Source organism: Dendrobates tinctorius, unplaced genomic scaffold (genome assembly GCF_039654945.1).
Source record: "Dendrobates tinctorius isolate UK_male_01 unplaced genomic scaffold, ASM3965494v1 ptg000188l, whole genome shotgun sequence".
NCBI classification, from domain to species: Eukaryota; Metazoa; Chordata; class Amphibia; order Anura; family Dendrobatidae; genus Dendrobates; species Dendrobates tinctorius.
Genome location: NW_027361855.1, coordinates 4,637,341 through 4,651,616, shown reverse-complemented (window position 1 = coordinate 4,651,616; position 14,276 = coordinate 4,637,341). Strand labels below are relative to the sequence as shown.

At 48.2% G+C, this 14,276-nt stretch overlaps 1 protein-coding gene across 3 annotated transcripts in view; it reads left to right on the top strand.

The window, feature by feature from the left end:
* PLEKHM3 (pleckstrin homology domain containing M3) overlaps window positions 1–14,276 on the top strand; it is a 1,535,517-nt gene that overhangs the window by 683,471 nt on the left and 837,770 nt on the right. For all 3 annotated transcript variants that reach the window (XM_073552250.1, XM_073552252.1, XM_073552251.1), the window contains exon 4: window positions 1,990–2,135. In XM_073552250.1, coding sequence (XP_073408351.1) covers window positions 1,990–2,135 — 146 coding nt within the window. The remainder of the gene's footprint in view (window positions 1–1,989; window positions 2,136–14,276) is intronic.

Here is a 14,276-nt window from a genome sequence, read left to right as displayed (position 1 = left end):
AATTTCTTTGATATGACTTGCGTTTATTTATGAAAAAACGGAAATTTGGCAACAATTTTGAAAATTTTGACTTTTTCCAACTTTGAATTTTGCATGGCCTTAAAACAGAGAAATATATCACACAAAATAGTTAATAAATAACATTTCCCACATGTCTACTTTACATCAGCACGATTTTGGAACCAAAATTCCTTTTGTTAGGAAGTTATAAGGGTTAAAAGTTGACCAGCGATTTCTCATTTTTACAACACCATTTTTTTTAGGGACCACATCACATTTGAAGTTAATTTGAGCAGTTTATATGATAGAAAATAGCCAAAAGTGACACCATTCTAAAAACTGCACCCCTCAAGGTGCTCAAAACCACATTCAAGAAGTTTATTAACCCTTCAGGTGCTTCACAGGAATTTTTGGAGTGTTTTAAAAAAAATGAACATTTAACTTTTCACCAAAAATTTACTTCAGATTCATTTTTTTTATCATACCAAGGGTAACAGGAGAAATTGGACCCCAAAAGTTGTTGTACTATTTGTCCTGAGTACGCTGATACCCCATATATGCAGGTAAACCACTGTTTGAGTGCATGGAAGAGCTCGGAAGGGAAGGAGCTCCGTTTGATTGGTTGGAATTGAGATTGTCGCATTTGGAGAGCCCCTGATGTGCCTAAACAGTAGAAACCCCTCACAAGTGACACCATTTTGGAAAGTAGACCCCTTAAGGAATTTATCTAGATGTGTGGTGGGCACTTTGAACCCCAAGTGCTTCACAGAAGTTTATAATGTAGAGCCGTAAAGATAAAAAATCTTCATTTTTTTCACAAAAATAATCTATTCGCCCCCAATTTTTTATTTTCCCAAGGGTAACAGGAGAAATTGAAAACCAATGGTTGTGCAATTTGTCCTGAGTATGTTGATATCCCATATGAGGGGGTATACCACTGTTTGGGAGCAATGCAGAGCTCAGAAGGGAAGGAGCACCGTTTGACTTTTTCAACTCAGAATTGGCTGGTATTGAGATCAGACTCATGTCACTTTTGGAGAGCCCCTAATGTGCCTAAACAGTGAAAACCTCCCAATTCTAACTCCAATCCTAACCCCAACACACGCCTAACCCTAATTCCAACCCTAACCCTAATCACAAACCTAAAGGCCCTTTTACATTTAGCGATGCACCAGCGATCCAACCAGCGATCCGACCCGGTCAGGATCGCTGGTGCATCGCTAAATGATCGCTAGTGAGCTTTCATACAGAAAGATCTCACAGCGATGCAGCAGCGACGCAGCACACGATACTTACCATTCACACACAGCGATCCTGCGTCCTCCCGCCCGCGTCCAGCGTCGCTCGTCGTCACAGCAGGAAGTCTCAGCAGGAAGCGCCCGACGAGAAATGGAGCCGGACATTCTCGCGCGATCAGCGATGGACAGCGGGGGAGCCGGTCGTTGGTAAGTATCACACATAGTGATATCACTAGCAATATCGCTATAACGTCACAAAACCAGTGACGTTTTAGCGATATTGCTAGCGATATCGCTTAGTGTAAAACCCCCTTAACACTAACACACCCCAGGATGTCTCTCAGCTCTGCTAACCCGGATGTCACGATGACAACGTCTTGTTACCATGGCAACGATCATGCTGCGGGGGCTCCGATCCAAAGGGGTTGTCAGTATTTGATCGCAATGTTACGGGTGATAAAGTGCCGGGTGTTAGCTGAGAGAATCAGCTGACATTCTGCCGCAATCAGCCGCTCTCCCCCCATGAGCTCTGCTGATCGTGTATGGTGTACTACTCCATCCATGGGCATTAAGTCACAGGGCACATGGACGGAATAGTACGTCCAATGTCAGAAAGGGGTTAAAAGTACAAGTTTTCAAGCAAAAGCAAGGATTTTTTTAAATGCTTTAACTTACCTGGGAATGATGGCAAATTCCTTCTCGTAAATGAATGGTCTATCATATATTAGTGTATCTCTTCTACCTTTTGCAGGTTGCCAGAGGCCAATTGGGCTTTGTAATGAAAAGGCCAAGGTGTGCAGTTATAGCGGGTGGTATTATTGTGGCTCGTGCCATGTGGATGATGGCTTCATTATACCTGCTCGGCTTGTTCACAATTGGGACACATCTAAACACAAGGTAAGGTGCAGTACTTTTTGTAAACCTTTTTTCCCATGTGTCTGCTTATTTCAGAGATCAATAATTGGCATATAGCTATCTTGCCAAAATTGTGATTTTTATTAATATTTTCACAGGTTCCTGATAGCAATTGTATTTTTTTCCCTGATCACACAAAATAAAAGGCAGAATAAGTGAAAATGGCATAACATGTTTAACCCTAAAATGCGTGACTTCTGAAATATACACTTTCACGTATCCTGGCCTTGTGCAAATCATATGGAGGAACTCAAATAACTTTTACAAGTTTATTTCAAAATTGCAAAGTAAAATATGAAAAATGCACAACATTGTTTATGTAATTGTTTGCAGAAAGCACCAAAAAGGTAAGTACATGGGCCTAAAAGGCCTGCATCATGCATTCTATGTGTTGAATCCTTTTTATCATTTAACAATTTTTTTATCAAATTTCCAAGATATGAAAAACACACAAACAAGGGTATAGAAATGTTGAAGTAAACTAGCTGCAGCTACATTTCTTTTCCAACTTTTTCTTTACAATTTTATTGATCTTCCGCACAATTTAGACATGTTATCTTTTCTGAAGTATGTTCTTCACAGACATTTTCTCCACAATTGGTACAGTAATGCTCAGTTTTCCTGTCTTTGTTTGTTGGACAAATAAAACAACACTTTTGTTTTCTTTATCCTGGCTGTGGAATTGCCTGAAAAAGAACGCCACACCGTTTCATAGTTTCTCTAGTTTGCTTTTGCTTTTTATGTTGCTTCGCTGCAACATGTGAGGCATTACAAGTTCATGGCAAAGGTCCTTCAAGAATAGGCATCTCCTTGAGTTTCAGTATAAATAATGTAGGAATTAAGGGCTGATACATCAAGTATATTTGAAAATATGACTACAGGCCAACGTTTTGTTTGCCTCTTGCATGAATATTCTCCAACCATTTCATCCATTTTGTGCACACCTCCTTTAGTTTTATTTTAGTGCAGGATGATTTCTTGTTTCTGTTTCCTGTCATTGCTGTCAAAACTGGAATCATGATGAATGGTACTGAGTAATATAACAGATTTTTCCTTCTTCACTTTGTAAGATACCTTTGTTGCTGAAAACCAAAGACATTATCATAAAGTGCTCATTGTGGATTGTGCTTCATCACCGGAGGAATATCTCTTCGCTATGGCTTCATAGTACCATCAACTGTAAGATCTTTTTCAAGCAAACAATTGCCCAGTTCAACATTAGTGAAGTAATTGTCCATTGTAATGTTTCTACCAGAATTGTAATTTGGTATAGCTAGTTTTTATTCAGTCTCCCATGACAGCACCATGAGAGAAGGGATCCGCCCTTCAGGGACAGGAAACCTACAGACATAAAAGGGCAATACCTCTCTCCGCATCATTTGGTTTCCTGTCCCTGACGGGGAAACTTCTACAGACATACCTTTAAGAAGAGGTAGAAGACTAAAGATTTTCCTGGACCCGGCAGGCCGACTCAGGTAATGGGGGTCCCCTTCCACAGTCTGTCCAGGGTGCCAGAAGCGCCGCACCACAGGGACACTGTGTGCGGAGGTGGCAGCAGAGGAAGCAGCCTCCGGCAGGGAGAGCTTGCTTGCGGCATGGTCCTTCGCCGGGTGCGGGTAAGTATGGTGGCTGTGTCCATGTCCTGGGGATGTGCCAAGGCTTGCGGTGGCTCTCCTTGGACCTGGCCTTATGCACATCCGGGGAGACCGGCATGCTTGCCGTGGGGCCAGAAGTCGTGACCTGTGGAGAGCGGCCGGCAGGAAATGCAGGAGATGCATCGGGGATGCATGGAGGGGCCGCAGGCATGCCTGGGTGATGTGGCCAGGTGCGGGCCAATGACATCAGGGTCACTGGAAAACATAGCGGCCCCCGGCAGAGAGTGCGGGCCGTGGCCAGACGCATAATATTCAGGGCTGGGGCTCAATATGGGGTAGTTGCTGGGTGCCTGGGGGCACGGTCGCGGAGGGAAGGGCGTTCAGCAAACGGTGGGGCACCTGGCATACCATTGACGGAAATCCTGCTGGCACTGTCCGTGGGCGGTACCTAAGGGGTTGTCCAGCTATTTATGGAAGCTATGGGGACTGCCACATGCTATGTGTCATGATCCATTTTTTGGATCTGTCAGATCTGGATCTCCTCATATCTAAACTTTTTTTCCTTTTTCGGTCATCGGGGTTAATATGAGTTTTTGCCCCCGGTGGCCACCGGGATTACTGCATGGAAACTGCATGTGATTATTTATGCAGGTGGTGACTTCTCCCCCTCCTTCCTATAAAAGGAGTGCAGGTGCTGGAGATCACTGTTGGTTATACACTTGCTCTTGGTAGACCAACCAAGCTGGAGTTCAGGAGCTGAGTTCTGTGGTGCTTCAGTTGTTTGCTGTTGTCAAGTGGCTATCTCTGCTGTCCAGGAGCATTGCAGCAGAGCAAGCTAAGTTTTATTTTATTTTTACCCTGTCTGTTGTATCTTTCCTTTGGATTTTTTGTGTAGTACACTTTATTCCCTGTCTCACCTCCTGGGGAGGGGGTTGGTGGTTTAGCTCAGGGCTAAACAGGAGACAGGGATAGGTCGGGGACTTGGGCCTCACTACCTTTAACTGTACCCCCAACTTAAGGAAAGACAGAGCAACCCCTTAGCCTGAGGGGCAGTTCAGGAGCCCCGGTTCCACATCACCTGTTTTCCCCTTAGTGCCCCGTGACACTATGCTTCCAGTCCCATTCTTCAGGATGGAGTCTCCAGAGCAGCAGACGCAGCAGCACTCACCAGAGCAACAGCAGGAGCAGCTCACGGAGAAGTCTCATGTGGGAGTCACCCAGCAGTCGAGTGGTAGTAGTCGCGCTGGTGGCTATAGATCCAGTCAGGAGTCTAGGCCGGACAAGTCTTCAGGCCTTAAAGTTGAACGATTGGCAAAGAAAGACCCCCCACAGATTACGGTACCACTCAGATGCATGCCGCGGGTAAGTGATCTTCGAGAAAGTTCACTTTGTGATGTGCTGTTTCCCCTCTTTTCTCTCCTTATTTGTCAGGGGAAATAGTGTACCACTAAGGCCAAGCATAAGGAATGTGCAGAGTGCGGAGTGCCACTTCCGGATGATTAGGGGAGACAGCTGTGCAGGCCATGTATACAGTATTTAGTGGCAAATGAGACCCCAGATTTTACCTCCAGCCTGAGGGAGATGGTCAGTCAGGGGGTCAGTAAGGTCCCTATCCCAGGAGATGAGCCTTAAAGAAAGAGAACACAGATCTCCGGTGTCAGTTTCGGGGAGTGACTTGGGGGAGTTAATGTCAGATTCATCCCCCACAACCTCTTCATCCTCAGAAGCCTATTCAGGCTGTTCCTGTTTCCCTCTGGACCAGGTGCAACAGCTAGTGAAGGCAGTAAACAGTACGATGGGTATTGTGGGGCCCCGGCCAGAGAGGTCCATGCAGGACATGATGTTTAAGGGACTGGATCGGAAAGTCCATGGATTCTTTCCCGTGAATGATAAAATTAACTCTCTAATTGCACGGAAGTGGAAAAAGCCTGAAAGGAAGGGTTCTCTACCCCCAGCCTTCAAGAGAAGATATCCTTTTGAGAAATTGGCCTCATCCACGTGGGATAAGGCCCCAAGACTAGATGCGGCTGTCGCTAAAGCGTCCAAGAGGTCCTCATTACCATTTGAGGACATGGGGAGTTTAAAGGACCCGTTGGACAGAAAAGCGGACGTTTTTCTAAAGGGCGCTTGGGAAACGTTGGCAGAGTCCCTTATGCCAGCAGTGGTGGCCACTTGCACAGCCCGGTCATTGATGGTTTGGCTAGACCGCCTAGAGGAGCAGCTTAAAGAATAGGTCCCCAGAGATTATATTCTGTGCTCCGTTTGTAATGTACTGTAAGGCATGATTTTGTTGGAACCTTCCAGAATCATCCAGGCTATGAGAAAGCTGCTTGCCATACAGTTGCAGCCCCCCTCCTTTTGTTTCTCCCTCCTTATTCACTTACAGCTCTCTGTCTGCATTTGGGTAACAGGACACCGTCCATTTCCTGTTGAGAAAGGAAAGTTAATTAGTTAAGGGAAAGGATTCCTTTGTCCTTGCCAAGAAGCTGGATACAGGTATAGGAAATATTAAAAGAAGCCTAGCATGCACTTCGCTCGTGCCAGAGATATAATAATTACATTTCTGTGATCTGAGTGGACCCGGCTTCGCTACGGTGGCTCTTGCGAAGTTTTCGGACCTACAGAAACTGAGATATGGATTGCTCCCAAACGGAGTGTCTTAATTACGGCATGTTTGATGTTGTCTTATTGGGTTCGATAAACTACAAACAATGATACCCTTGGTGAGTTTATACAAGCTTCCCTCGTTAAGATATGGATATTATAAGTTTTTAGTGAAATTGCAACTTAGAGAGTAGGGGGGTTGAACCTCATCAGACCGCCCCTTTCATGCGGTCACAGACCCAAAGGGATAAGGTATTCCCTCCCAAAATTCAGTCAGTTTGAGCTGCAGATGCCATGCTAGAAAGATCTGCCGATGTCTTGGGATGTCAGGCTGCTGCCCATCCCCCGAGCCACATGGGATGCCTAATACCAGCTAAGCAACTGTAAGTGTAATTTCTGTCTTTTCATCCATGTTATTTTCATATTTGCATTCCAACAAAAGAGAACAAAAAAGGAGCAAAATATCCAAAAATATAAATTTTATTTCAATAGATACACAAGTATCATGTTAGCACTATATAATGCACATAAGAGATACAGAGCACATATAAAGAGGTAAATACCTCACCTAGATGGATAAACAAGCATTGTTGTGGATAAGAAAAATTGTATAGGGTCACAACATATAGGCCAAACACAGCATGAACTCATGTATTGCAGATCCCAATTATGCACCATGTAAGGGGATATAGAAACATTATTCCTTCATAAGCAAGAACTTTTGCTCACATGATATTCGTCCCCCTAGTGCGCCAGATGGGAAAGAGTATAAATCCCATGTGGTATAAATAAACATCACAACATTCACAGTATATACCTGTCGTCATGCTTGCACCTGGTTGTAGACCCGTAACGCACCCCGACGCGGGTTTCACCGCCTCTGCAGTTTCATCAGGAGGTACATATTTATTGTCTCAATTTATAACAATTTTTATCTGTATAATCACTGCCCACATTTTGGGAATAAATGATAAAATCTATTAGTTTGTCTCCATGCTCTAAGAAACGAACTATGTGCCTTTGTTAGATAATCGCTACTAATTTGGGGGATTGCCATGGACCCTTTTAATGAACTCTTTGATTAAGTGAATCGAGGCTGGTGGCAGCATGGTGTGTGCGGTTGGTTAGGCTAGTTGGCAGTCCGGAAGGGTCTTATATTGCTGAATAAGGGGCTGAGGCCACAACATTGATAATTCCCTTACTGCAGTAGTCTATTTGCCCGTGGAACTGAGAAAGTGGGATATACATAAATCCCTGCACTTCTGGGAAGGTTGTTAGCAGTGGTGGGGCATCCAAAATACCCCCCTGCGATAAATTGTTAGGGCAAGATTAGCTTGCTGTATACTTTTGTCACATGGTTCCGGTGGTGGGATAACTAAGATAAGCCCTCACTGTGCCTGTGATTGCCGTGTGCCGGCAGTGCGTCGCGTCCCTCCGGTCGTCGTCCCAACTTGGTGGCAGCGGTGGGATAATCCTAGAGCATTAGTGATTTGGTTTGAGCAATCATTCCTCTCACTAAAAACCTGGACGGTTCCTGCGGGAATCCTGCATCATAGGTTTTGGAGAACAAACTCAGTGGTTATTAGTCCTGAGACATTTTTGTGTACTTGCGAGTATTCCCTCCCTTTTCTTCATTTTTCTTTTCTATCTTTTATTTGGCAACCATGGCGGCAAAAGGAGAACACTGGTACAAACAGCAGACAAAGGAAGTTCTTGCTGGGTTATGCACGTACCAAGGCCTTGACGCCGCAAACAAAAACAGAGCCCAACTGATCGTGGCTCTGGTGCAGCTGGACAACGACCAGAGCCCAGTGGATGCAGAAGTTGACCCAAGTGACAATGAGGCTGCAGCAGAGGCTCCACTCCTGAGCGCTGGCCCCACATTCAACCAGAGCGCACTGGACCCCTACCTGCAAGCGGCCTTGGACGCACTCCCCGCCGAAGACAGTGAGGGACGGGTGAGGCTCATCCAGCAATATCGGCAGGAGGCCCAAGCCGAAAGAGAGGCTGAGAGAGCCCATGAACTGGAGATGCTCCGACAAGGGGGGAATGCCCCCACAGCCCCAAGCAGTGAGCCCAGCAGCGTCCAGAGTCCTAAACCCCGGCCAGAGCATTTTCCTGTGATGGAAAAGGACGGGGACTTGGACACGTTTCTGCGGGCCTTTGAGAAAGCCTGCAGACAGTACCAGCTGCCTAGAACACAATGGGCCAGGTACTTGACCCCAGGGCTAAAAGGCAAAGCTCTGGAGGCATTTGCTTCTCTTCCGCCAGAAGACGATGATGACTATGATGCCATCAAGCAGGCTCTGATTGCCAAATACCGGCTGACACCCGAGGTGTACCGAAAGAAGTTCCGGAACCTCCAACGTGGCCCACACGATAGCTATAGCGATGTGGGGCAAGGACTCAGGACCCACTTTGATCAATGGATCCATGGACTGTCTTTTGGTTCCTTTGAGCTGCTGCGGGACCTGATGATCAAAGACCAGTTCCGGCATCTCTGCCCTGCTGAGGTCTGACAGTTCATCCTGGACCACGAACCAACGAATGCGGACAAAGCGGCGCAGATCGCTGACAGCTAGGAGGCCAACTGGAAGCCAGAGATGCGGAGGCCAGTCACCATCAGCTGGAGAGGGCGTAAGCCTGCAATCAACCCCAGTGCCCCAGCTAGCCTTCAGTCCGGAGGCCCTGGCCCTGTTGCCAACGCCAGGCCTATTACTGACAGTCCCAAGTGTTACAACTGCGATCGGACTGGCCACCTCCATTTCACCTGTCCGGAAAAGCCGAAGAACCCCCCAGCCAAGGCCTCTGGGCCCAATGCCTCTGTTCTTTTGGTGGCAGGTGTGGTTGGGAGGATTGACGACAACGTTCAACCCGTCCAGATGGGGGCCCGTCTTGCTACAGGCCTCAAGGACACCGGGGCTGAACGAACCTTCATCCGTCCTGGACTGGCGGCCCCTGAAGAGTTTGTTGAGGGGAAAACCCTGACTGTCACCGGGATCGGGGGTACCCACTGTCCCTTGCCAGTGGCCCAGGTATTTCTTGATTGGGGTGCTGGGAGCGGGTTGAGGGAAGTGGGAGTGTCTGAAAACCTGCCCACTGATGTTTTATTGGGGACTGACTTGGGGAGGATGGTTGCATACTACGTCCCTGACACCCCTCTCCAGTCTGATAATAAGTAACCCTGGTGATGATGATGACGTTGGGAAACTGAATGTGTTACATGCTAATGACTTGATGAGAAATGATGCAACTAACGACCATTCTCTCCCCAGGCATGATGCTGATGGTGATTGAAATGTACCAAAGAAATCTGATAAGCATTCTTTTCCTAGGAGTGATGATGATGATGATGTATCTGTGCCGACTGAACCTGTTAACCATTTCTTTGAAACGGTGGATGTGTCCACAGGTACCGAAGGGCTCAGCCACGTCACTCTGCGGAGTGAGACGGCTGAGGAACTCCTGGCAGGAGCAAGCAACGGTGCTCAAGGAAATGGGGAGGTGCATGAGGACCATGAGGAAGGTAATGCCATGCAACTGACCAGTGTCACCGAGGAAGGTTATTGGCCCATAAGTAGCACTGCTCCTGAAGTGTTGGGGGTGGATGGGGAGGTAGAGCCCATGGCAGCACCAACTGGTGGGTCTGTAGAAATCCCCAGGGAGACAGCATACGTAGCAGCTGTCACACACAGTCAGAGTGCCCATATCACAGGTAGCGCCCTGTCTTCTGGACCCTCAGCTGCTACCCGAGAGACCGAACCGCAGGTGACCCCAGAGCCTTTTCCAGAGGGTCTTAGTAAGGAAGGAACCCTGACATGACTTCTGGCAGCCTCCAGCAAGGAGTTCCAGGCTGCTCTGCACTCAGATGCCAGCCTGGAGAAATTGAGAGATCTCGCCGAGACGCCCACCTCCAAGTCTGATAAGGAGAGGGTGTTCTGGGAACGAGGAAGGTTGTACCGGGAGACAGTACCCAGAGATTCCCAAAAGGAGTGGTTGAGGGAAAGACAGCTCGTCGTCCCCCTCCAGTTCAGAACTGAGTTGTTGCGGATTGCCCATGAGATTCCACTCACTGGACACTTGGGGATCAGCAAAACAAAGGCATGGCTGTCTCAACACTTCTATTGGCCCAAGACGGGGACAGATGTAACACAATAATGCCGCACCTGTGCCACCTGTCAAAAGGTGGGTAAGGCGGGGCCTGCTCTTAAGGCTCCCCTTATCCCTTGGCCAGTGATAGAGGAACCTTTCCAGAGAATCACGGTGGACATTGTGGGCCCGCTGGCCGTCCCCAACAGCTCTGGAAAGCAATACATTCTCACCGTGGTAAACTACGCTACCCAGTACCCAGAGGCGGTAGCTCTGTCTTCAACCAGGGCAGATAAGGTGGCTGATGCACTGGTGACCATCTTTTCAAGGGTAGGATTTCCCAGGGAGATGCTTACCGATCAAGGGACCCAATTCATGTCTCGCCTAATGGAGGCTCTCTGTGAGAAAATTCAGGTGAAGCACCTGGTATCGAGTGCGTATCACCCACAGACTAATGGTTTGTGTGAATGCTTCAACGGTACCCTCAAACAGATGCTCCGCATGCTGATTGAGACCCAAGGGTGCGACTGCGAGCGGTACCTCTCACACCTGCTGTTCGCTTACAGAGAAGTTCCGCAGGCCTCGACCGGGTTCTCCCCCTTCGAGCTCCTGTATGGCAGGCGAGTCCTGGGACGCCTTGGGTTGATAAGAGAATCCTGGGAAGATGAGCCAAAGCCCACAGAAGTGTCCATCGTGGATTATGTCATGCGCTTCCGTGACAAGATGCAGACCTTGACGCAGTTGGTGCATGACAACATGACGCAGGCTCAGGCTGACCAGAAGCACTGGTATTACCAGAACACCTGGGAGCGGACCTACCAGGTAGGTGAAAAGGTGTGGGTGCTGGTCCTCGTACCAACGGATAAGCTTTAGGCAGCCTGGGAAGGCCTATAAATCGTCCACCAACAGCTCAACCCGGTCACCTACGTGGTAACGCTTGACCATGCTCGGGGTAGGCGCAAGGCCTTTCACGTCAACATGCTGAAGGTGCACCACGAACGTGAAGCTTGCGTCCTACCAGTCTGCAACCTGAACAAAGATGGGGAGGAAGATCCCCTCCTGAACATACTGGCACAGGCCAAGGCCAATGGGTCCATTGAGGACATGGAGATAAGTGGTTTGTTAACCGGATCCCAGCGGTCGCAGTTGGTGGCCACCCTGGAACCCTTCCGGGCCGTGTTCACCAACCGACCTGGGAGGACGAAGTTAGCGGTTCATGAGGTGGATACCGGGAATCACGCCCCACTATGGCAAACACCTTATCGGATCTCTGAGGCGGTGCAACAAGTCATGCGCCAAGAGATCGGTGAGATGTTAAGGCTGGGGGTGATTCGACAGTCAAAAAGCGCTTGGGCCTCACCTGTAGTCCTCGTACCTAAAAAGGATCGAACTACCCAATTCTGCGTGGAGTAACGGGGGCTCAACGCCATCACAACCTCTGATGCCCACCCGATGCCGCGCATCGAGGATCTGCTTGAGCGGTTGGCGAAAGCAAGGTACATATCCATCATGGATTTGAGTTGGGGATACTGGCAGATCCCCCTGAGGTGCAGGAGAAATCCGCCTTTATCACCCCCTTTGGACTGTACGAGTCCACAGTCATGCCCTTTGGCATGAAAAATGCCCCTGCCACTTTCCAGCGGATGGTCAACCACCTGCTCCAGGGACTGAAGGAATACGCGGTGGTGTACTTGGACGACATTGCCATCTTCAGTTCCACGTGGGAGGAACACCTTCAGCATCTCCAGGAGGTGCGCAAGCGTCTTCACCAGGCAGGCCTGACTATCAAGCCGGGAAAGTGCCAGATGGGCATGAGCGAGGTCCACTACTTAGGACACCGGTTAGGCATGGATTTCATGAGTCTGGAGCCAGGAAAAGTGGACGCAATCGCATCCTGGCCCACCCCCAGGACCAAGAAACAGGTGAAGTCCTTCTTGGGCACTGCAGGGTACTATAGGCGGTTCGTGCAGGACTATAGCGCCCTTGCAAAACCCTTGACCGACCTCACCAAGCAGAGGCTACCCCAAACAGTCAACTGGACAGATGACTGTGAGGCGGCCTTCCAAGCTTTGAAAACAGCCCTGTGCAACTCTCCAGTGTTGAGAGCAGTCGACAGCAGTCGCCCGTTTCTGGTACAGACCAATGCCAGCGAGTTTGGCCTCGGTGCTGTGCTCGGCCAGGTTGACTCGGGGAACCAGGAGCACCCCGTATTGTACCTGAGCCGGAAACTTTTGCTGACGGAAGTGGCATACTTGACCATGGAGAAGGAGTGTCTGGCCATGGTGTGGGCACTGCAACGTTTGCAGCCCTACCTGTATGGGCGCACCTTCACGGTGGTTACCGATCACAACCCTCTGAGCTGGTTGCACACAGTGTCCGGAACCATTGGAAAGTTGCTCCACTGGAGCCTTGCCCTTCAACAGTACGACTTTACTGTACAACACAAAAAAGGCAGTGAACATGGTAATGCCGATGGGTTGTCCTACTGGGGCGAACCCGCTGAGGTGCGCATGGCTGATTACCGTCAGGTAATGCCTCCGTAGCGCCCTCTAAAAGGGGAGGTGTAATGTACTGTAAGGCATGATTTTGTTGGAACCTTCCAGAATCATCCAGGCTTTGAGAAAGCTGCTTGCCATACAGCTGCAGCCCCCCTCTTTTTGTTTCTCCCTCCTTATTCACTTACAGCTCTCTGCCTGCATTTGGGTAACAGGACACCATCCATTTCCTGTTGAGAAAGGAATGTTAATTAGTTAAGGGAAAGGATTCCTTTGTCCTGGCCAAGAAGCTGGATTCAGGTATAGGAAATATTAAAAGAAGCCTAACATGCACTTCACTCGTGCCAGATATATAATAATTACATTTCTGTGATCTGAGTGGACCCGGCTTCGCTACGGTGGCTCTTGCGAAGTTTTCGGACCTCCAGAAACTGAGATATGGATTGTTCCCAAACGGAGTGTCTTAATTACGGCATGTTTGATGTTGTCTTATTGGGTTCGATAAACTACAAACAATGATACCCTTGGTGAGTTTATACGAGCTTCCCTCATTAAGATATGGATATTATAAGTTTTTAGTGAAATTGCAACTTAGAGAGTAGGGGGGTTGAGCCTCACCAGACCGCCCCTTTCGTGAGGTCACAGACCCAAAGGGATAAGGTATTCCCTCCCAAAATTCAGTCAGTTTTAGCTGCAGATGCCATGCTAGAAAGATCTGCCGATGTCTTGGGATGTCTGGCTGCTGCCCATCCCCCGAGCCACATGTGATGCCTAATACAAACTAAGCAACTGTAAGTGTAATTTCTGTCTTTTCAACCATGTTATTTTCATATTTGCATTGTACATATTTAATGTCTCAATTTATAACAATTTTTATCTCTATAATCACTGCCCACATTTTGGGAATAAATGATAAAACCTATTAGTTTGTCTCCATGCTCTAAGAAACGAACTATGCACCTTTGTTAGATAATCGCTACTAATTTGGGGGTTTGCCACGGACCCTCTTAATTAACTCTTTGATTAAGTGAATCGTGGCTGGTGGAAGCGTGGTGTGTGCGGTTGGTTAGGCTAGTTGGCAGTCCGGAAGGGTCTTATATTGCTGGATACGGGGCTGAGGCCACAGCATTGATAATTCCCTTACTGCAGTAGTCTAATTTCCCGTGCACAACAAGCAGCCCATCCGGCGACTAATTATCCTAGGTGCAGTTCCCTGACTGACCTGAGGGTAAGGGGGTGCCGGAGAGCTGCGAGTTCCAAAGTGGAACTGAGAAAGTGTGATATACATAAATCCCCGCAGTTCTGGGAAGGTTGTTAGCATCGGTGGGGCATCCAAAATA